We start from the raw sequence: 25,413 nt of genomic DNA, 5'->3' as shown, positions 1-25,413 counted from the left end.
TAAATAATAAAGGACTAACTTGTAACGCGTGAAAAAGAGGAGGGACCAACTGGAAATTATTCCTAGACACTCAAATGCACCGTTCCATAAGGGACTAAAATGAAACAAAGTCAAAATCACAAGGTAAAAATAAAAAAAAAAGAAATTGGACCAGATTGAAAACCACCTAAAAAGCGGAAGGACAAAGAGTGCAAATATCTCCCCAAGAAAAGCACGCTGATCCTAGGGCTGGTTCGGGTCGGATCTTGGGTCGGCCCCAAAACAACATCATTTAGGGGAATTTTAGGCCTGGATGAAACGACGCCGTTTCACCAAACCTATTTAAGTTAAAATTTAAAAAAAAATCATTTCACTACTGTTTTTAAAAACAATGCTTTCTTCTATTTTTTCTCTCCAGGCTCTCCATGTCCGGCCATGGGAGCCACCGCCAATCCGCTGTGGCCACCAGTTGTCAGTGACGGTGACCGCCGTTCCCGGTTGCTAGATTTCATGAAAAATGCCTATTTTAGCTATTTTGTCTCCCCCAGCCCCGATCTGAGGCTAAAATCTCCAAAAGCCCACTGAAATACTAAAAAGAGACCAAAAACCCTTCGATTTTCCTGGGTTTCGAGAGGCGTCCATCACCTTCCTACCTGATGAGGTCCTCAAGCAAATCGAAACTGATTCGGAGGCCATGTGCCGAAAAGAGCCGTCCTTCATCGGAGACAACGTCCTCACCCACCCTGACAGTGGAATACGAAGCAGTGTTCAAGTAAAAAAACTTCTATTTATTTTATGTTTCCTTAAACAAAAAATAACAGATAAAAAAACAAGTCACCTTTGAAGTTTGTATTCTATTTTTTTTTGTTGATTGTTCTTTTTGTATTCGATATCTGTTTTTTTTTCAAAAAAGAAAACCCTCATTGTACAATTTGTTTTCAGACTTTTTATAGCCGAATTTCAATATTATTTTTCTATTCTTTTCTATTGTTTCGTACTGTTTCTTGCATGTTATTGCGCTTCTTCTCTCCTTTTGTTTCTTTTTTTGCAGGTGGTGATTGACGATGACGATGGCAGAGACGAAAAGCCTCGGGCGGCGTGCTTGCGAAGGGATAGGAGGCGGCGCGAGAGAAGTGGCGCCAAAAACCTAGGGTTTCTGGCTATTTTGAAATAGTTTGGGCCACTAGGCCTTTAGGTTTTTAAATTTGGGCCTGATTTTTTTTTTTGTAAATGGACTGCTGCAATGGACTTTTGATTTTTTGGCTAAAATTTTTGCTTTATTTTTTTGTAATCTGGGCCTTAGCGAAATTGGGCCATTACAGCTGCCCCTCTTTATTTATTGTCGTGTAATGAGAATGGAGTAAAGACTTTTAATAATGACAAATTTTGTCTGATCTCACTGAATCTTGAACTTTTTGGTGCTCCTATTTTTCAAGTAACTTCATTTTAACCCACTACAACTTCATAGATATAGGATTTGTTGCTTCAATCTGCTCCACTTCAACTTCAGGGAGATAAGACTTGTAGCTTCAATCTACTCCACTGCAACTTCAGGGAGATAAGATTTGTAACTTGTAGCTTTAATCTGTTCCACTGCAACCTCAAGAAAATAAGATTTGTAGTTTCAATCTGCTTCACTGCAACTTGAGGGAGATAAGATTTAAAACTTGTAGCTTTAATCTGTTCCACTGCAACTTCAGGGAAATAAGATTTGAAACTTCAATATGCTCCATTGCAACATCAGGAAAATAAAATTTGTAACTTGTAGTTTTAATTTGTTCCACTGCAACTTTAGGGAAATAAAATTTGAAGCTTCAATCTGCTCCACTGCGACTTCAGGGAGATAAGATTTGTAACTTGTAGTTTTAATCTGTTCCATTGCAACTTTAGGGAAATAAGATTTGAAGCTCCAATCTGCTCCACTATAACACTAGGGAGATAAGATTTGTGGCTTTAATCTACTTTACTACAACTGCAGGGAGATAAGATTCGCCACGATGACTTCAAACCATCCCACTATAATTTCAGGGATATAGGATTTGTGGTTCCACTGATCTGTTACACCATTCTCCAGGGAACATGACCTGTAGAATCCATTTCATAGGCCTATATTTATGTCAAGCGATTAGGATGTTATGATCAGAATGAATCAAATGCTCCTAACTAGATGTATATGAATAATATTTGCATGCATGTAGACTGTCATTTTTTTTAGAGTGATTCCCTTTTTAATGCTTAGGTTGTCATTACTCATTGTTTGTTAAGGTTCCATCACTGATGTATTATCATGCCTTCTTGTTCAGATCTGGTATCTTTGACAGGAAATTCAAAGAAGTAATCATAATTTAACCATTTGTTCTTCGATATTTCTAACCCTTAGATTTGGTCAGTTCTAACTAGTAGTCCTGTTTCAGGTCCTTGTACCTTTTAGAAACCTTTCAGAGCAATATGCAAAAACTCTTTTTCTTGAATATGATTAGTCCATTAATCATTATTTCAATGAAAAAAATGCTTGAAAAAGATTGTAACAATGGAAAATATTGAAATTTATTGGGAGCAAAACTCGAAATAAATAGATTAATCAAAATAGCAAGCGCTGCTAAAATACAAAATGAGTAAGATGAAAACAGGTGCCCCAAATATCGTAGCATGAGCTTCTCTGCACAAACTTCTTGAGGACCATTTTGAGCTTGATATGTGTTTGGGAGATTTAAAGTATTTTGTTGATACCCCAAGATGTAACATTTCTCCTTCAGAGAAGACCCAAGCACCACATTTTCAATCTTCGATCTAAATTTGAGCTGCCTTTTTTCGGGTTTTCAACTCAAATCATTTTGGTCTCAATGCGCCATATGCGAGTTTTCGCCTTGGCCTCTCCTCATTTTTTTCTTAGGTGAAGTATTTCTTAACTGAATCTAAATTTACAGGATTAGGCAGGTTTTTTCCATCCATCTCAATCAAAATCAGTGCTTCTCTAGAAAAGGTCTTTTTTACCACATAAGGTCCTTCCCAGTTTGGCATTCACTTTCGTCTAAAGTCTTTTTGTATGAGAATAATCTTTTTCAATACCAGGTCCCCCTCATGGAATTCTCAAGGGCGAACCTTGTTGTCATAAGCTCGCATCATTCATTTTTGGTACATCTGACCATAATGGATAGCTTTCAACCTCTTCTCTTTAATTAAGTTCAGTTGATCATATCGAGATTGGATCTATTCTGCTTCATCTAACTTCAACTCTGACAAAAATCAGAGAGAAAGAATCTAGACTTCAATGGGCAAAACCGCCTCCATTCTATAGACTAATGAAAAAAGCATTGCCCTGGTGGAGGTCCTAACAGACGTTCGATAAGCATAGAGGGCAAATGGTAACTTCTCATGTCAATCTTTATAAGTCTTAGTCATTTTTCCCACGATCTTCTTAATGTTCTTATTGGCTGCCTCCACCGCACCATTCATTTTTGGGCGATATGGTGACAAGTTGTGGTGTTTGATCTTGAATTGACTACAGACCCCCGCTAACATGTTGTTGTTCAAATTCAATGCATTGTCAGATATAATCTTTTTTGGCATCTCATACCGATATATGATCTCTTTCTTCAAGAATTTGCTGATTGCCTACTTTATGACATTGGCGTAAAAAGTGGCCTCTGCCCACTTAGTGAAGTAATCAATGACTACGAAGATGAATCGATGTCCATTGGAAGTTTTTGGCGAGATCGGCCCAATGACATTCATGCCCTATATAGAGAAAAGCCATGGAGAAGTCATAACATGAAGAGGTGAAGAAGGCACATGAATTTTGTCTCCATAAATTTGACACTTATGACATCTCTTGGCATAACTGATACAATCTCATTCTATGATGGATCAATAATATCCAAATTTCATGATTTGTCTGGCCATTGTAAAACCATTAGCATATGTTCCGCAGATACCCTCATGGACTTTTTCTAAGATTTTCTTAACTTCAACAGTGTCCACATATCTTAGTAGCACATGATCCTTTCTTTTTTTGTATAGGATCTCCCCATCTAAGACATAGTCATTGGCCAGCTTTCATAACATCCTTTTATCATTCTCAATTGCTTGATCAGGGTATTCACGATTCCTCACATATAGCAGTATATTGTGGTACCAAGAGCGATCATCCTCTTCTTCTTCCTCGATATTGTAACAATGAGCTGGAGCCTCATAAATACTAATCTAGATACGTTTTACATCCTCTTGTTCGTTTTCTTTGACCATGGAAGTTAAGGTAGCCAGAGCGTCAGCTATTTGATTTTCATCTTGCGGGAGGTAGTAGAAGGTGATGTGATCAAACTCTTTAATTAACTCTAGGACCAGCCTTCTATACTCAATCAACTTGGGATCTCTTATCTCCCATTCACCTTTAAGTTGATAGACCACTAGTGTAGAATCCCCATATACCTCCAGTACTTTGATCTTGCATTCTATGGCTGCAAGGATACCCATGATGCATGTTTTGTATTTCGTCATATTGTTCGTGCAATCAAAATCCAATTTACTAGTAAACGGCACCGTTTAGGCCTATTGAAGTTAAATTTTTAAAAAAAAAATCATTTCACCGTGGGAGCCACTGTCGATCCGCCGTGGCCACCAATCATCAGCAACTGTGACCGCCGTTCCCGGTTGTTAGATTTCACGAAAAAGCCTATTTTAGCCGTTTTATCTCCCCTAGCCCCGATCTGAGCTAAAATCCCCAAAAGCCCACCGAAATACTAAAAAAAGACCAAAAAACCCTTCTGTTTTCTTGGGTTTCGAGAGGCGTCCAGCACCTTCCTTCCCGACGAGGTCCTTAGGTGAATTGAAGCCGATTTGGAGGTCATGCGCTGAAAGGAGCCGTCCTTCATCGAAGATGGCGTCCTCACCCACCCTGATGGTGGAATACGAAGCAGTGTTCAGGTAAAAACCTTCTATTTATTTTATGTTTTCTTAAACAAAAAATAGCAGATAAAAAAAAGAGTCACCTTTGAGGTTTGCATTCTATGTTTTTCAAAAAAACCTCCTTTTACAATCTGTTTTCAAGCTCTTTATAGCTGCATCACAATATTATTTTTCTATTTTTTTCTATTGTTTCATATTGTTTCTTGTGTGTTATTGTGTTTCTTCTTCTGTCCTTTTTTTTTCTTTTTTTGCAGGTGGTGGTTGATGATGATGGTGGCAAAGATGAAAGGCCTCGGGTGGCGTGGTTGTGAAGGGATAGGAGGCGGCGCGAGAGAAGTGGTGCCAAAAACCCTATTCTGAAATAGTTTGGGCCACTGGGCATTTAGGTTTTTATATTTGGACCTGATATTTTTTTTGTAAATGGACTGTTGCAATGGACTTTTGATTTTTTTGTTAAAATTTTTGTTTTATTTGTTTGTAATCTGGGCCCAAGGAATTTCCGAAACAAAAGAAGTGGGGGAAAATAAGGAAGAAAGAAACATAGAAATAGAAACTATTTTTGAAGGGGGAGGGGCTAACCAGAAACAGGGGACCGAAGAAAATACTTCTTCCCTTTTTTCAGAGGAAGAGGTGGATCCGAGCAAAATCAACGAAACAGAAAAGCTACGAGTGACTGGAAAAAAAAAGGCGAACTCCACTTTCGTTTTAAAGAGACATACTATAAAAATAGACCAGTTTATGAAACTTCTTATCTGGATGGGAATCAAGAAAGTTCGAAGTTAAAAATATTAAAAAAAATATTTATTATGGATTGGAAAATCTCTTGTGACACTTCTTTTTTATTCTAAATGATGCGATCGACCTTTGCGATATATAAAAAATGACCGGGTTGAAAATGCTATAAAAAATGAAATGTCACAATAATTTTTTTATACATGTTAAAGTGATGGAAAATAAAAAATATCTTTTAGGGCGAAATTGTTCCATTACACATATATTAAATTTTTTACATCCGGGCAGCGCGGAACAATGCATTAACGAGCGAGTACTTTTACAGTATTTCTTTTATTACGTCGAAATAAAAGTAATCTTAAATTATCAAAATCAAAGATCAAGAATATTGAAGCACACTTTTCTAACAAATGAATCTGGAAACAAACGGTTCAGAACTCAGAAACATCTAATGTTGTTCCCAGAAGTCTGGCGGCCTGTTAGCTATCAAAATAAACAACCCAGACATAAAACAACAATAACCCATTATCAAACAATCTACAAGTTATCCCTCTACAGTGTGTACATATATATGTATATGAACGATATAGGTAACCACAGTTAGGTAGTTGAAGCTCTTCTAACGGAAAGAATGGCGAGGAAATTCCGATTGCTTTGCTTTGGTTTGTTGTTGGTGGAGGTCGACATCATATTCTTCTTCCCAGGTTTCTTCTGATTCCGAAGAACACAAACATCGCCATGGCAAATATATTTGGATTCGGAAGATTCTGTAAAGCAGCCGAAGATGTTTTGCAGCAAAGCCATGGAAGCTAGAAGTTTATGCTTCGACGAAGAAGAAGAAGATGTATTATCATTCACCATTCATCATTCATCATTCATGGTTTTTGCCGACAGATTTATAAAGGGTCGATGGCATGGCATCTTAAATTATGGTTGGGGCAATGGTCAATGTTGGTTGGCAGAAATTACTATACTTTGTATTTTCAGCTTAACATAGGCACACGTTTATATTGTGTAAACCATATATATAATATTGGAAGGACCATATATATATTTATTTTGAAGTGTCAAACCAACCAAAACGTGTACGACCAAGGGATTCCAGAGTTTTGATTTCTTTTTCCTTTAAAGTAACGTAGTTTGGTTTCGATGGTTGATCTTATTAGACTTTTGGTAAATTTGAGGATTTATTAGACTTTAGTAAGTCTATTTTCCTTTTTCAATGTACGAACTGGTCATATTCTAACTAAAGTAAGGGTAATTATATAAATGAACATTCAATTATGCTTGCATTTTTGGTCACTCAACTTTAAAATTATTGAATTATTTAGAACTAGGATCAAATTAATAGAATATGTAAGTATTGAGGATTAAATGTGTTATTATACTAGTTAGAAAAAAGGCTTTACGTTATAAATTTAACGATGGTGACCAAAACAGAAACAATTTCAAACGATAATTCCTAAATTGAAAGTTTTTAAAGTTAGGTAACTATTTGTATAGTTAACCCCTAAAGTAATTAGTGCGTAATATATTTTAGGGTAAATTACTTTAGTAGTCATCCAACTATTAGTAATTTTTTTATCATCTAACTATGAAAAGTTACAAAATGGTCACTTAAGCATTAGTAAATTTCTTTTTGGTCACCCAACTATTCACTTTTTTCTTTTTTGGTCACCAACGGGCTAATGGTGACAACTTTTAAAATTGGTATAATAGTAACTTTGACCCCTCAACAATTATACATTATGTCAATTTAGTCTTGATTCTAAATGTAACCCTCAACATTTACACATTGTGTAATTTGATCTTTTTTTCTGCAATTTTGCTTTTCTTTGCGACCCTTTCACCTAAAAAGCTAAAAAAATAAATTTATCAGCTAAACTTGATTAAAAATATACAAAACATAGAAACACTCAAAAATCCAAGATAATAATTTTCATCTTTTCTCATTCTTTTAAAATTAACCCTCAATGTCATAAGGAAAAGCAAAATTACAAAAAGAAAAGTAAATTACAAAACATGTAAATGTTGAGGGTTAATTTTGTTTAGAATCAAGACTAAATTAACATAATTTATAACTGTTGAGGATTAAAGTTGCTATTATGTCAATTTTAAAAGTTGCCACTGTTAGCCAACTAGTGACAAAAAAGACAAAATTGAATAGTTGGATGACTATTTTGAAATTTTTCATAGTTGGGTGAACAAAAAAGAAATTTATTAATAACTGAGTGACTACTAGAGTAGTTTACCCTATATTTTATAATTTATATTAACTACCGTGATATTTTAAAAGAAAAAAACTGATATTTACTTATCTGAATTGCTGCCACGAATCAATCACATATCAATTCAATTGAGAAATTACTAAAAACTGATTATTTTTATAAAATAAAAAATATTCATATAAGGGTATTTTTATCTTTTTATCTTTTAAATAAAATATTACTATCTTTATAATTGAATTTAAGAAACCATGATCTTTAAAATTTTAATTTAATTAATCATTTCAACCAAAACATCATTTGACTTTTGTATGAAATTTTTAATAATTAAATATATCTTGCACAAAATTCCTTTTTTCACTTACATCGTGAGTGTTGCATAATATTATATATATAAGCGAAGCGATAATAAGACATGAACAAAACTAGAAATATTGTAAAAAGGAGTGAAGCATACATTTTTTGATACAATATGTAACAACCCGTTTTTTAGTGGTGTCCGAAATAGTGATTCGAGACCACCAAATCCGGTGAGTAAGCTCGTAAATCTTATTGTTTAATATTTACGAGTCAAATATGATTTTAAAAATATTTTTGAATTAATAATTTATATCTTATAATGAATTATTAGATTCGAATGATAAAACCTTAGTTCAAGTGGTTTTGAAAAAGGAGGTATCGGGACCTTGTTTCTATAAATCGAGCCGTAAATATTTTTATAAATATTTAAGGAGTGTTAATAAGATGGTATTAAAGTTTCGTTGAAAAATTTTAAAGTTTAGATAGTTAATTAATTAAAAAGAACTACATTGAAAAAGATGTAAAATTTTCTAATTATAATATTTAAGAGATTAAATGGCTTGATTAATAAAAGAGGAAGGACTTAAGAAGCAAATATACCTAAGCTAAAATGATGAGGCGGCATAAGCATGGAAAATAATAAAATAAAAGGATTTAATGGTAAAATGGTAAATTGTTTGAAATTAAAACAAACAAATTGAATTTTAATGTTTCTATGCAATTCATCTTCTACCTTCTGCTTAAACCGACATGGAGGGAGAGCTTTAAGCTGGTTTTCATATTTTTGCTGCAGGTAAGTTCAATTTATCCTCGTTTTCAATAATTTTTATGTTTTTATATTGTTACAACTAGGTCTAGCTAAACCGTACTTTCGATTTTGAAACTGTTAAAGATTTTGAATGTTGCCATTGATGAATATATATGATTTTAGATGTTAAATGATGAATTTGAGATATTAGTTGATATTTAAAGGTATTTTGCTAAGTAATTTTGATGAATTTTTTAATTAGAGACTAAATTGTTAAAATAGTAAAAACACAAGGGTTTGTTGTGAAATTATTGCAAAAATGGACTGTATTAAATTCCATGGACATTCTTCTAGCTTGTATTTGTATTAAAAATGGCTAATTTGTATGTTTTGAGTTTAGGGACTAAATTGAATAAAAGTTAAACTTTAGAGGTAATTTTGTAAAAATGTCAAAATGACTAAATTGCATGAAATGAATGGTTTTATCTTATAAATTAATATATTGAATGAAGTTATTAATTTAGATCGAGATCAGGTGGAAAATCGAGAAAAATAGAAAATTATCAAAATGCCCCTGAACTTTAGTATTGTTGCAATTTATCCAGGTAAGTTCATGTAATTAAATTATATATTTATATGTTTGAATTGAATTTGCTGCATGTGAATTGTGTAATGGTCATGTATGAAAGTCATTCACATATCCGATAATGTCCGACAAATATTAAGTCCCATATGAATAAATGAAATTTGATGGATACAAGTTCCCGAATTGGTTGTAGTCCTGTATGTGTTGCGGACACACCACAGCTCGAAAGGGCATCCCGTTATTAGCTCTCATGATCTTCCTAATATTTGGCTCTCTCGAGCTACCCATTAAATGGTTCTTGCGAGCTCCCTAATTAATGGCTCTCTTTTGAGTTTCCTGTTTATTCCTCTTCGAAGAGGTTCCCGTTAATGGCTCTCTGGAGCTTCTCGATATTGGCTCGCTTGAACTTCCCGTTAAAGGCTTTTCGGAGCTTCCCATTACATGGTTCACATGAGTTTCCCGTTATACGGCTCGAAAGAGCTTCCCGATTACATGCTCGTATGACATACCTATATATGAATTGACAGTTTACAAAATTGTATACTTCGTGTGTACTACCCGTGTATCTATCAAATAATGAACGATTCAACGAGCAAAGTTCTAGTATGAGATAATCTAATTTCAAGACGAATTTTTACGAAAATAAATTTGAAATATATGGATATGATTTGAACATGTTATATGGACACGAAATGTGGAAAGTATATGTATATGTAAATTTTATTATTATTGAGTTCATACATGTTTCTTGATATTTATATGAAATAAATTTTATTATTATTGAGTTCATACATGTTTCTTGATATTTATATGAAATACATGGAAATGATGGTATATGATATATTGATATAATGAAATGAATGATATATGTTTATGAAGAAACGATAAGAGAATGATATGTATCATGACATGTACATATATGAATATTTTTGATATGACGATACAAGGAAATTATGTAAGTTGAGACTAGTAATAAATTCAAGTGTGACATATCGAGAAAATAAATTTATCAATGTTGAATTTATATGAAATATGTGCAAGTACGCTAACCAGTGTTGTTGTTGATGCTTAGGCAAGTGCCAAACTATTGGTTGAATGGTAATATGTTATTTATATGATGCACTGAAATGGTAAGAACTCAAGAGAAAATATGCTAGTGCTCATGAAAGAGGGGTAAGGTTTAAGTTTTGCAATTTCTTATTAAATGACTTATAATGTGATTAATTCGAAAAAGGCTATGTTTAAATGTACTAGTTTGTGACTATGGTTGAATGATATGTTTATGACTGGTGTGTTATGCATATGAAATGAGTGTGGAAAGTAAAGAAATGCAAATGAAAATAAAGAAATTTGGAAGAGTTAAAGTTGTTTAAAATCCTACTATTCTAGGAATAATATGTATAAATGATGTTGTGGATTTATTCACCTTGTGAGTTATTGAATATAACTTCACGAGTATTGCGGTGCCAATAGTGGATTATTCTTAATATGTATAAATTTCATATTTGAAATGAATTGATATGATTAAAATTTATATGAGCTTACTAAGCATTCATTGCTTATGTAGTTGTTTTCCTTTACTTTCCAGATTTTCGGAAACTCGATCGAGTTGGAAGTTTGTCAAAGATATATCACACTATCCATCGGTTCTATCAGTATTTTTGGAAGTTTTGATTTTGGTTATAATGGCATGTATAGGTATTCTGGTTAATGTTGGTCTATATGTGTTTTGTTAAAATTAGTCACTTATTTGGCTTATGTTTAGGCACATTTTGGTTTGGTGCATATTTGCCTTATATGATTGATGTGTGATTTGGTTTATGATTGTATGGTAGAAGATCAAATGTTAGCTAAAAGTGCATTTATTTACAAGTATTTTAGGATGTGATGAATTGATCAGGAATCGGTATCTTAATATATAAGGTATAAATATATTTAAATATATTAGTATTTAAAATACATTTTGGCACCAGATGGTATGTTTTGGTAGATAAGTGACTTGGTTTGAAATCATACAAATTATCTTGGTAAACCTTGAGTACAATTATGCATATACGTTAGTTGTACATATGAATATATTGAATACATGAACACACATTTCATAATCTGTCATCTGAGGTGCCCAAAGGAATATTGGTTGTATGTTAAGATATTATATATTTAAGGCTTGTTTTTTACTTGTTTTGGATGCCATAATATGACTTGTTTGTATGTATGATGATAATTATAGGTACATGCCTTGTTGGGTGAGAAAAATGACTTATAAAATAGCTTATTTCCGTCCACATGGGTAGAGACACAGGCGTGTGTCTCAGCCATGTGTGACACACGGCCAAGTGACACGGCCGTGTGTCCCCTATGTCTTTTAAAGAGTACAAGTCAGTATATTTACACGGCCTGGCACACGGACGTGTGGTTTGGCCATGTGACCCAAGTCAAAGAGCTCATAATTTTGGACACGGGCTGAGACATGACCGTGTGTCCCTATTTTGAATGCCCACACGACCTGAGACATGGGCGTGTCTCTTGACTGTGTGAGACACACGGCCTAGCCACACGGGCTTGTGTCCCTTGCACCTTTAAAAAAAAAGAAAATTTTAATATTTTTTGAAAAAATCTTTGAGTTTTCGATATAGTCCCGATTTGTTTCTAATGCCTAATTTGGGTCTCGAGGGCTCGTGTAAGGGACAATATGTATGATTTTTATTGGTTTTTGACATGAATTCTATATGATATGAAATGTTTGAAATTTCTATCTATTTGTTCTATAAACTCTGGGAATGCTCCATAACCCTGTTCCGGCAATAGATTCGGGTTAGGGGTGTTACACAATATTGGGGGTAGGGGATGGGATCATATGATTTGGACCCGTGTCAAATGGGTGTTTGACGAGAGCTACAAGTCAAGATGAGTGACGTACGCATGTTTAAAGTAAAAAAAATTTACAAAACATTTATGTTAAATTTTACTATTGGTTCTTATATTATGTGTAAGTTGTAGATTTAATCCTTGTATGTGATGGTTAGTTTATCTACCAAATGTGTTTTTGGGTATATGTTTGATAACATGGTAAAGTTACATATTTTATATATGAACTCACTAACCTTGTGAGACTTGTGATGTGTATAGGTAATTAATGAACTCATGACCAGCATATTGAATTATCTTCTAAAATGTTTAAATTACATCCTTTATGGTAAGTTAAAGTTTAAGTATATTACAAACTTACTAAGTTTTATGCAAGCTTACCTCGTTTTGGGTTTTCTTCTTTGTAGATCATCGGATTCGAGCTGTCAATTGGATTATTTTTGGAGATCACACTATCTGTTCAACAATTCAGTATAAATTCTGATTATTTTTATTTAGGTTATAAGTGGCATGTACTAGGAGTGTTAAAGTTTAATTGTTCATAATTTTGTTGTTTTATGTTTTGGTTATGAAATATTGTGAAAGTGTTTCTTATTTAGTACTTATAGCTTACTATTAGTTCTCAATTTCTAATCTCTTCAAAAACAAGTTGGAAAATACTTTAAAACAATTATTTAATTCAGAAATCCAAGTTTCACCATTAACGATTTCAATTTTAACTAAAACATGAAGTTTGTTTTAGTGAGTTTAAAACATGTTTTCAAAATGCTAGAGCTCGATAGGTCATTAATTAAACCTGCCTTGAGCCCTACCCTTAATTTAAAAAAGATGATTCGATAGGTCGAAGCTTATTAAGTTAAATCTTTTTTTGACCTCCCTAAGTGTGACATTATATGTTCTCCCCCATTAGTTGGATTTATTATATCCAACATTGTTGAAGCAATGAGAGGGAAACCATGCATAGGGGTGTGCTTAAAGACCATTTGGTTAGTGTTGTGGCTTTGTTTTTGGAGTCACTAGGTATTTTGTTTCCAAGCTTTTTGTGCTAAATATCCCTCACAATCTTTCTTCAAACCAACATTAAAAGTGATGTTTTTCAATACGTTGCAAGAGGTAAATGGGATGGCCAATGCTATGATGGAAGCTAAACTTATCATCTTAGTGTATTTTGGGACTAGTGGTGAATTATGATGATTGTGATTCATGTTCATTGTGGCTTTATGTGTACTGTTATGCAATGTTCATTTTGCAAGAAATTTTATTGTTTGTTTTTGGTTATTATTATGTAGTTTGTTTTGTAATACCATTGTCTTTTTTTTTAATAAAATTCTAATACTGGCTAAAAAAAGAAAAGAAAGTAATAAATATTATTATAGCGATATTTTATGTTTTCATATTTTCATATACAATTTTTATATAAATCAACTAAAAACCACAACTTAAAATAAGTCAAATGTCTAAGAATCGACCTTAATGTTGATGAATGTTAAAATCATTTACCACTCCATTAGGATTTATTGTTTGTTATAACCTTCCCCATTAAAGGCACATGGCAGAAAAATGAGTGACCTAGTAAAAGCCTAAATAGGTACCCACGAATGGCCCCTGATCAAATACCTTTTATGGTGACCCTCTTGTTGGACCATGCATGAGCAGCCACCCCTTTTGGGCCTTCAAATGGGACCACCAGGGCATAATAACCTTATGCAACCTCAATAAGGAGAATGTCAAAGCAAAACCACATTACTATGCATGGCAATGATTGACATGTAACGGACCTACCACCTAGCCAACCACATGAGCAAACTACCATCAATATTGTAAGTGTGTGTCAACACTACATGACAAGGGGACCTCTCTTAGATATACCCCAACACATGTGGAAGCAAGGATCTTCCCTTTTTTTCCCCAAGTATTCCGTCTGTTACTTAGCATCCCCTCTTTCTTAGCTTCCACCTCTGACGGTTCACTTGTCATAAGTGAACTGACCTCCTTGTAATCACCACCTTCTCCTCTTTATCTCTTCCTTATTGATCTCGTGTATCAACATTGTTGAATAAATCTTTTATAGATATATTTTTTGTTGTTTCACTCACGGTGTGATTAGCCTAGTATTATAAACATGTAATTGAGGTAATTTTTTAATTATACATTTATTTATTTTAAGATAGAATGTCAAGGAAAGAATTTCATTTTTCATAAAAAAAATTGATTCTATGCAAATAAAAGTTTTTATTTTTCTTTATGAAGTTGAATGAAACAAACAAATGTGAAAAGAGAAGTAATTGCATATTAACTAAATTGACAACAAAATTGAAGATAATGATGAGTATGAGCAGTGGAAGGAGGGGATTGAGAATATTTAAAATAGTTTTATAATATCATTATTTATTTATTTTTTATTTTTAAATTAAATTAAATTAAATTAAATTTTATTTCTTGTTAGGAATTTAGTTTTTTTAAATATTATATTATTGTAATTTTTTAGGAAGTTGGATTTTTTTTAGTTTTTCTTTAATTTATTATTTATTATTATTTTTATAATACAATTAAATAATATTCTCAAATTTTGGTTAAGTTTAACCGATTACTACTTAAATTGTCATTTTTAAATTTTAAAATAATAATAATAATAATAATAATAATATAACTAATTTATTTCCATCAAATTTGTAAAGATTAAAAGAAGAAAAGCATGTCGTACACATGCAAAGTTTTTAATGCTGTATGATTTCAAATTATTAAAATATTTTACAAATTTTAATTACACAAACTTAAAAATAATATTAAATAACCAAAATAAGTAAACACAAATATTAATAAATTGATATTAGAATAAAATTGAATTTTGTTATTACATTATTAATATTTAATAAACTGAAAATAACACATAAAATCAATTTCAAGTTGAATTTAATAATGAAGGGTTTCATTGTAAAAAAGAAAATGTAACTAAAAAGACCCTTAAAAGGGTTATTGTTTAATCTCAGTCCAATAATATAAGCTAAAATAAGATATTAAATCAACATTGTATCATGATTAATGAGGGTCAAAACCTTTTACTGTCCCTTTGATTTTGACCAGAGATAAATATTTCCCGAATGCAAAAAATCCACCTCAAAGTTAGAATACCCATAATGACAAGCCATTTCTAGACTGTCAAAAAACATTGGGAAAAACCAGAGGGGAAAAGCTGTAAACCTTCTTTGTAATGAAAACGAAAGCCGCCTATTTGTGGGTCTAACCCTCCTTTTAGGGTATAGCTTAGGCCCTCCCTTTTTTCTTCACCCAAACCCTCTTTCTATTTGCCTCTGACATGAGCTTTGTCTTCAAAGAACAAAACCCAGACTTATGATCTCGAGTTTCTTCATTTCTACTTTTCATTTCTTTGTCCCTTTTCTCTTCATTTTTCTTATAACAAAACAACCTACCTTTAAGAAAACATCACGTAGTTTTCTTCTTGCTTCTTCTTCTTCTTCTTCTTCATTTTTGCTTTTCCCTTCTCCTCTTCCTTTTTTAAACGAATGAGAAGGTGAAAAGAATTGAAAACAGCTCCCAAAACCCTCCATCAAACACCACCAAAGGTCCAAAAATAACTAGATATAGCTCTCTTTTTCACGTGTATATATATATATATTAAATTATTAATTAGTATATAACGTGGGAAGATGATGATGATGGGAGGAAACAACCAGATCACTACACAAAACGAGGGTGGTGGTTCCAACAACGGTGGCGGAGAAGGTGGTATAATGTTGAAAAAGGGGCCGTGGACGGCTGCGGAAGATGCAGTGTTGGCGGATTACGTGAGGACTCATGGTGAAGGGAACTGGAATGCAGTACAAAAGAATACAGGATTGGCACGTTGTGGGAAGAGTTGTAGGCTAAGATGGGCTAACCATTTAAGACCTAACTTGAAAAAAGGTGCCTTTTCACCTGAAGAAGAAAGGATTATTGTTGAGTTGCATGCTAAAATGGGTAACAAATGGGCTCGCATGGCAACTCAGGTATAATTTGTTTAATAACTCTTTTTTCTTTCTTTTTTTAATTTTCTTCCATGGAGTTTCAAACTGTTTGTCATTCTGATCTTACATGGTCTTTGTTGGTAAATTCAAATTCTACATTCTAAAACAGTTTATATTTATGGTTTTGTTAATTAGTTTCTTGATTTTAAAAGTTATCATTTTGATTATATCAGTTTGAATCTGCATTTTGTTCGTAATCTGGGTAACTTTTAAGAATTTTAATCACTTAAACCCTGCTATTTTTTTCTTCTTGTTCATATTTTTTTAGAATATTGACAACATATAATTAGCTATATATATTTATATATATATTTAGGAACACGTCTAGCTGTTTAATTTACTTCCTATAGTGATGTTGTTGTTGTTTCAGTTTTGAACTGATTATCTATAAAAAAAACCCACAATTTTCTAATAATAGTCTCATCATCAAAGATCAAATCCTTTTTTTCTTCATCAAATTTTACCAATCTTCAGACTTTTGGTTATCATTTATCTGTTATTAATTATTGCTTTTGTTTGCTTATGATGTAGCTTCCGGGAAGAACAGATAATGAAATCAAGAACTATTGGAACACAAGAGTGAAGAGAAGGCAACGCCAAGGCCTCCCACTTTACCCTCCTGAAATCCAACCTCTCTATTCCCAACACCAACGAAACCAACACCGATCACTGCCGTCGACACCTCTCCCGTCCCCAACAGCCACGCCAACGTCTTCCTTCTCCTTCCAAACACCGCCAAACCCGTCGTCCTCGACGACTCTCCACGCCTCGATCTTAACACCAGCACACCCTCTCCGTATCCCACGTTCAGCATCATCCCACGTTCTGTACAACCCACAAACCCCACCACCTCTTCATAGTGCAAGTGCAGTTTCAACACCATGTCCATCTCCACTTCCAAGTTCTTCCCCTTCAACACCAACCCCTGTGTCTCCACTTCAATCTCCCCATAAGCCTGCATTTTCAACTCTCCCTCTCTTTGATTCTTCAACATCAAACACTTGTAATAATAACATCAACACTAATAATGCTATTCTTCAATCTCCTTCTGATTTCTTTTTCCCTAGAGCAACCCCTCCTCTTCAGACACCAATGCGTTATAAGCGCTTTAGACCTGATGTAAGTGAAAGTATCAACAATGAAAGACATAATAACAGTATTTCTGTCAATGGCGGCTGTAGCAGTACCAGTTCCAGCTTTATGTCACAGTATCCTCCGTTTCAGAAAACATCTTTTTTCAATTCCCATGCTGCACCAAATGTTACTACTAGTACGCCATTGACATCCCCACACTACTCCCCTTCATATACCTTGGATCCAGTCACACTTGATCTTGCTTCATCTTCAAGGATCCTCGCTGATCATCAGAATTTCGATAACGGTCAGTTTATATCGACTCCGGGATTCGATTACACGTCGAAAACCGACGAGCTCCCTTCGAACCAATTCTTGTCCTTAGATGGGACTTCAGAAGTTACATTTGATACTAAAGGGAATTGTAACTATATCAGTAATGATCAAAACAACCACCACCATTTGAGTATCCATTTTGGTGGGGGTGGCTTGTTGGATGATATGCTGGAAGAGGCTCAACTGTTGGCCGGCGACAACGACATTCTGCGGCGGGAGAGTTGTTTGGACGGATTCAATACAAGCTCTGATGGTTTAACTTCAGGTCAGTCCATGAAATATGCATTTGGCATGTTTTTCAATATGTAGGCACCACTAAATGTTGATCATGCTTAGCCTTATTTGGATGCAAGATAGGGATTATTAATTGAAGTCAAATAAGGTAAATAATATGCATATAATTGTCCAAGATTAGCAAAGTGAGGGAACCATTTAGAGAAAAGACTAACATTTGAACCTTATAAATGTCACCATCTCTTTTTTTATTCTGATTTTTTTTCTTTTCTATTGATTGGGTATTCAAAGGAAAAGAAGAAACAGTGACAGATCAAGAGATCAACGCTACACAAGAAGAATACTCTCGGCTACTCAATGCAATTCCTTCATCGATGCCCATGCCCGATTGGTACAACAATTGTGGGAAATGAGACCACATATTGTTCATAAAACACTATATATATACATGTAATAAGCTCGAGGTATACATTATATGAATATTCGGTGAATAAAATCTGCAAAGTAATCGACATTTATTCTGTAAAAATTTTTTTTCGACCGAGCACCAATTTTTCTTACCATGGTTTTGTCTTTGTAACTGAGGTTTTGAACTTGTTTTTTGAACTCATTACCTCACATATTTTATATGGTATTCTTGCAATGTCATTAATTGTCAATTAATAGTAATATACTTGTCTTTATTCCTTTCATTGGAGAGCCAAGCTTTCTCCAAGTATATTATAATAATGTAAGTGCATTTATAAGTTCAACCCCATATATGGCTATAAATTATCATTAGCTAAATATAGATGCCCAATGTTTCCTCAAAAGGAGATTTAATTAAATAATTATGATAATATATCAATAATTATAAATTAAGAGCAATAGTGATGTATTAATAAGCAATAAAGAATATACGTATATCAGTCAAGTTAGTGAGGCAATTTAGGGTCTTATTTTGTGATGTATTAATAAGCAAATGTGATTTGTGCACGTTCTCCACCTTTTCCTTAAAAGCTGAAATCGAAATCGTGTTTGGTGAAACATTTTCTCAATCTCAAACGCATAAGGTTATTTATTATGATTATTATAACGAGGAATAAGAGTTTATCTTGGACTGTAAGAATCAAATAGGCAGTCATGTTAAACCTGTAAATAGGCAACCAATACGCATGGGAGATGCATTGTTCTAAGCAAGTGCTGTGCTGATTTGATTAATTTATTTTTATTATTTTCCCTTGTATTTTCCCACCCTATGAGTGGTTATAATAAGTTAGGACTAACTATTAGAGTTGTAATTATTTGTTTGCTTAAGGATATAAGCAACTTTAGTCAGTCAAGTTGAATTTATAATAAACTGACGTAAACAACTTATTTAGATATTCAAATTTGTATCTCTTATATTCACATAATAAATATCTGAAACATTTATTTGCACCTACTCTGAAAATTTATAATTTTAGATAATAATTTTAAATTTTAAATTTAAATATAAATATTATTCGAATTTCCAAAAATAAAATAGATAAAAAAAATAGTGGATATCCGAATTTGCATTATGAATTGTGATCCCTACGCCTACATCTCGAATCCCAAGCTTATAATATTTGCACTAGGGACAGAGGTTGATCGAGGCAATGACTCGTAATTTTTTATAAGACCCTTGAAATCCTATTGACTCTAATGACAAAAGAGGTTGGTCAAATCCCAAGTTTATAATGTTTTTCAGTAAACATATAAAATTCAAGACAACATGAGTCTAAACTGGTTCATGAAATTATTTATTGTTCCGAAATACTCTCAAAATTAGGGGGTTCAAACGGTCAATTCGGATATTAACCGAACCGAATTACCATTCATCAAATTAACCAAAACCATAAAAGTCTTAATCATTAACCGAACCAATTTTTTTTCAAAATCTTTTAAAAGATTGAAATAATTTTGGCTAATTTTGGCAGATAACCGAATTAACTGAAAATTTTACATTTTTTTTGTTTTGTTCAAATAAGTTTGAAACATGAAAAAACATCATTGTAATGTTATTTTTCTTTACTTTTAATTAAAAAAAACAAATAAAACTAATTTAATATCATCGTAACAAACACTGCATTAAAAATAAGAAAGTTTGAGACTTAAATGATGAAATGAAAAAAAATCGAAGAAATCAATGAGAATAGAAGATGGTTTGGAGTCAAGTGGCACCCACCCAGACTTTGTTTTTGAGTTTGAGGATGGGAAGAAAAAAATTTAGGGCTTCTTTATTTTATTATTTATTATTTAGTTTAAAAATATATAAATCTATTATGATTTTGAGCCATTATAATAATCAGTACAAATCCAATTAGTTTTAAGCCCATTCTTTAATTTTTTATATTTTGGGCTTACATAATATATTGGACTTGTCACACTCGGTTTTCAATAGAGGTTTGAAATTTAGAGAAAGAATAGGGTGTTAATTGAAAGAAACCGTAGGTTTGGTGACCTCTACTGTAAAATCTAAAATTTTTAGTGGCTGAATGGCAAATAGTTGGGTTTTAATTCTAGTTCAATTACGATGGAACTGATTGGTTCCTAAGTGGGAAACATAATGATGTCAACCGTTGGTTTTTATGGGTTTTTAGGTGACTGTGCATGTAATATTATATATAGTTGAGAAGTGTTATTCCGGAGGGAAAATTCCTGTCAATTCTGTTCCAATTTCTTCACTTCTTCATCTTTTTATTTAATTGTCTCAAAGAGGAGAAAGCTCAAGGAATGCTTTGCATGGAGCGATGAACATGCGGATTGAGTCTGAAAAGATGAGAATCTGATGAACTGGTAAGTTTCTTAATCTTTCTGTACTTGTGGATTTGAGGAAAAGAGAAGTTTGGGGTTTCTGTAAGTTTTTGGATTATGGATTTTAAAGCGTGAATACCTTTGATTTAACTAGTGTATTTGGTTGTCATGCTTAACTAACTAGAATGGAGGAGACTCTGGTTGTTGGAAAAGCTAAGCTGGCAGGGAGAAAAGACAGCAGGTGAGTTTCTTTACTCCACTTTTGGATGTTTGCTGGTTGTTGTGTTATTTGCATATTTTGTACTGAGTTTGGTTTGGGTCTACGGCTATGTATGAGTGTTGTTGTCTAGGATTGTATGGAGACTATATGCATGCATAGGTTTGTACAAGTATGAGAATTGCAAGAATGTTTTTGTTAAATGAGTATAGTTTCATATTGATTGAAATGTGGCGTAATCCATGACATATAGTATATGAATAATTCGTGTTGATTGAAATGATGGGCATGATATGCTTGTTTATAAAATATGGAGTACAGAGAGAATTATTGGCAGGTTAGCTGAAGATAGGAAAATTGTCATCATGGAGGAATAGGCGGATTGAAAGGGAATTGGAGTCACTAAGATATGATAATGGCCCAGCCTTACGGGTGAACACGTAGGTGTTCGAACTAACAAGAAAGATTTGAGGAGATTAGATTGGATAAATGGTCTATTGGCTCTATAGAGTGACATTATGGAAATCGTTTATTGTCTCCACGGAGCGACACCATGAAAATGGTCTACTAACTCATCAGAGTCGAAAGTCCACGACTAGCCATGGTATGATACAACGGAGGATAGGTTTGCTCTTATGGCAAAATGAAATCTACAAGACAATAAGCAGGGAAGCACGTCAGGGCATATATGAAAAATCCACTATATGACTCGCATGATGAAAAGTCCATCATAACAGTTGTGGTATGTATGGGAACCCTAGCAAGCGTACTGATAAGAGGTTCAGCCAAGACGCGAATGCAAGGAGAATATGTGAAAGCATTTTGTATGTGGATATACGTGGAAAAAGGGGTTTTTCCTTTAGAATGATTACAAATGTGTATCTGTCATTAAGAGTCAGCCAGAGGTAACGAACAAGCCAACTTTAGTTATGAGAAAGTGAGACAGATCTCTAGACTCTATTTTTAAATGTTTCTAGGCAAAAGGGTCGCTAAAAAAAGAAAGTCCACCAAGGACTATCTTATGTGGGAAGTTTGCCAAGGACTGACTTATGCAGAAGGTCCGCTAAAGACTATCTTGAATACAGGAATGTTCATAAGGACTATTTGTTCTGTAAATACTGTCATGGACTAACAAATGAAGAGGATGTCCATTAGGACTATCTAGTGTTGGGAAGTCCGCTAATGTCTATCTTCCAAGTATAATTCCACAAGAAAAGAGTAGTGTTTAAACTATACATGGAATCTTATATTCGAGGATCACCTACGAATACGTCCAAATCCGCCCCCGCTATATCCGCCAACGATCCGTTCAAGAAGAACATATAGGCGTCGACCACACTAGCCGAATTGCGAGAGCTTATATAAAACTCTAGGAGTTTATTTACATGCATTCACTCTTATTTCTCATGATATCAAGAGTTATTATTTAATAATTGGTGTATTAAAACTCACTAAATTCATTTGAACTTATGAGTGGTTTGCCTTGATTGCAGGATCAAAGACTAACATGGATATTGTGGGAATGGACCAAGTTAGACCTCGTGAATTCTAAGTGGACATTTTGGTGCAGTTTCATACATATAGAGGGGCACCCTTAGAGGCTACGCCTCAGGGTTAGATTAAGCGTAGTTAGTTGAATTCAAATTTGGGATGTATATGTTATATATATTCGATAAACCAAACGATTGTAAGAACTATAATCAACTTATTTTGTTACTCATATGATAAGAATTTTTATTGGATATCATTTCATAGAACGTGTTTGATAGCTAAGAAATTGGAATAAAGTTATATGGTGTACATATTTTAAATTTGGTGTGGTCTAAGTATTTAAATAAGTCAAGTCAGAAATTTTGTTAAGTAATACGATTTAATTGTGACATCCGGTATCCAAACCCAAAGTTCAGGTTGGATATAGGGTGTTACAGGACCTATCTAATATATTGAGCCTATGATTTTTATTATTAAAAATTTTGGTTAATAGGTTAATTATTCGGTTTCAAATCGATTTAACCGTTAACTGAAATTTCAAAAAAACCATTAATCGAACCCCGACCAAATTAGATTCAATGGTTGCCAAATTAACTGAAATAACTCGGTTCGGTCGAATAATTTGGTTAAAACCGAATTATGCACACCCCTACTCAAAATAGATTCAGATTAATAAGCTGACGAAAAGTTACCCACTTTTCGCGAGAAATTGCTCGTGGCTGGTGGAGTTTCAACAACAACAGACACCGGCATATGTTGATCACAACTTGTGAAGACACCAAAGATACCCACAGTATATTTACAAACTGAAAAGAGAGAAGGTATATTGTGTCAATGAGGAAGATTAGCAGGAGGAAAAAAAAGATAGGTAGTAACCAACCCACAAACTAGCACAGCCATTAAGCAAAACAAGATAAAAAAAATTATTGTTAGACAAATCAAGTTAGAAAAAAAAAATATTTAATAATGAAATATTATATTATTATTTACTAAATCAACAACACATCAAACATTATTCCATGAAAAGTTATTTTAACTTATAATAATTTCTTCTAATATTGGTTCATGAATGATTAGGGGTTTTTGTTTAGGAGAGAATCCCTATTTAATGGATCAGCCACTTCTTTTGCTGGCAGATTTTATTGGAACTTGTATGCTTGTTTATTTTATTCCATTTTTTAATTACAATTGATGCATCTATATTATTATAATTAAAATGATCAATTGAATGCATCAACAAAATTATAATTAATCAACTTAATTAAAAGTGAAATATGTGTTAAAAGAAAGTAAATGATATTAATTAGAATTTTTAAAAATTGAAATGAGATATTCTTTTAAGGTCTAAAAAAATGTTTTTAAATATCATTTTAATATCATTTAAATTCTTACAATATATTAGAATTGTGTGACTCGAATCTTTGTTAAAGAAAATATAGTGGTAAAATAAGGGGATCTGTGTAGGCCCCTACGATACGGACCATGCTACACAAGTAGAATCCGTATATAATTACACATTGTCTATTTGATATTTATTAGAATAAAGTTTTTCAGCATTTAAATAGATGTAGTCGAAACTCCTTTTATATCATTCAATTTTTTACATTAATAAATTTCTTTTCCTCTGCCCGTGACTTTTTCTTGAGAGGATTTCTACATAAAATCTATATTTTTTATTTTATTTATTTATTTATTTTTCTATTTTTCTATTACTTTGCGATCATTTTATATTGTCATTATTGACCCTTAATTTTAATACAATAAATATATTTGTATAACTACAATCAAAAGTAACCATTATAATACATAAATAAATAAATTGATAGCACCTATACAAAATAAAAATATTATATTATACATTAAATTGGCAATGACTGGATATACCTTTCGTATATATATTCAAAGAAAGAATATAAGAACTCCAAAAGTCAAATTTTCTGTATTTTGATACATACACGAAAATAGAAGCAATGTTATATATGCCAATGATTCGTAAACTACTGATGGTCAAACGATAGAGTCGACAGAATTGTTTGTAACTACAGATGATTGGTCGTCATTGACCTGATCATCTTTATTGGCCTCGCGACGCAGTAACTTAATTGAAGATGCGTATCGAGCTACTTTGTGGACCATCTCGACAAGTGCTAGTTTAGCGAAGAAACCGCACCATAGGACCAATAAGGACCACCCAAGGTAAGGGAAAATGATGGTTACGAGTAATATGGATGCTAATGGTGCAAATAAGAGGCTGATACTGATGATGATGTTGGGGCAATCTTTGTCGTCAATTCGGAGCTTGATATTAGTCACCATGGCTGCAACATATGTTAATGTAACGATGAAAAAGGCGAATATCAAGGTGCTATTGTCATCAAATGGAGAAGCATCGTGTTTGTTGTAGTATTTAAGTTGCAAAAAGGGAACGAAGGCCAGTACTAGGAAGGTTAAAATTGCATGCATTGCTCCCATGTCACCTGCGCTGAAAATTTCAAACATTGAGGATAAGAAAATGTTTTATGGTTTTTTTTTTTTGGCTGAAATTTCATTTGTACTTTTGGGCTGGGAAATTGTAGGGTGTTTTTATGTTATAATCAATCTTTGAAATTATTCTATTCGAATATAAATTTTTCATAATTTTGTCACTTAGCATATGCTACTTTACACGTAAAATCTCATTCGTAAAGAAATGAAATCTATATAATTGATACCAATTGTTTAAAATGTTAAAACTGACCCATCAAGTCGTGATACACAATTCGAAATCATTCTATTTTATTACTCACAAATCTTGTCACCTACAAGTGCCTTTGATATATTTGAACTTAGAATCTCTTAAAAAAGTATGCTTTGCAAAGTAAATACCAATTGATCTATCTATATAGAATGTAGTATGAGGTTTTGGGTTTGAATCTATCAACGAGTACTTATGGGTG

At 33.0% G+C, this 25,413-nt stretch overlaps 1 protein-coding gene across 1 annotated transcript; it reads left to right on the top strand.

Moving 5' to 3' along the window:
• Window positions 1–15,497: 15,497 nt before the first annotated feature.
• On the top strand, window positions 15,498–18,572 carry LOC107921966 (transcription factor MYB97). Its single transcript, XM_016851761.2, has 3 exons — window positions 15,498–16,350; window positions 16,900–18,043; window positions 18,304–18,572. Exons 1-3 carry the CDS (start codon window positions 16,012–16,014, stop codon window positions 18,423–18,425), a joined length of 1,605 nt encoding a protein of 534 aa, XP_016707250.1. The 5' UTR covers window positions 15,498–16,011; the 3' UTR covers window positions 18,426–18,572.
• The last annotated feature ends 6,841 nt before the right edge of the window (window positions 18,573–25,413 follow it).

Source organism: Gossypium hirsutum, chromosome D01, assembly GCF_007990345.1.
Source record: "Gossypium hirsutum isolate 1008001.06 chromosome D01, Gossypium_hirsutum_v2.1, whole genome shotgun sequence".
Taxonomy (NCBI): domain Eukaryota; kingdom Viridiplantae; phylum Streptophyta; class Magnoliopsida; order Malvales; family Malvaceae; genus Gossypium; species Gossypium hirsutum.
The sequence above is the reverse complement of the archived record's forward strand: the minus strand, read 5'-3'. Positions and strand labels throughout refer to the sequence as shown.

Coding starts and splice junctions, on each gene's coding strand:
- LOC107921966 (XM_016851761.2), top strand. CDS start 16,012: ATGATGATGATGGGAGGAAACAACCAGATCACTACACAAAACGAGGGT. Junction 16,351..16,899: donor GGGCTCGCATGGCAACTCAG/GTATAATTTGTT, acceptor CTTATGATGTAG/CTTCCGGGAAGAACAGATAA. Junction 18,044..18,303: donor CTCTGATGGTTTAACTTCAG/GTCAGTCCATGA, acceptor GGGTATTCAAAG/GAAAAGAAGAAACAGTGACA.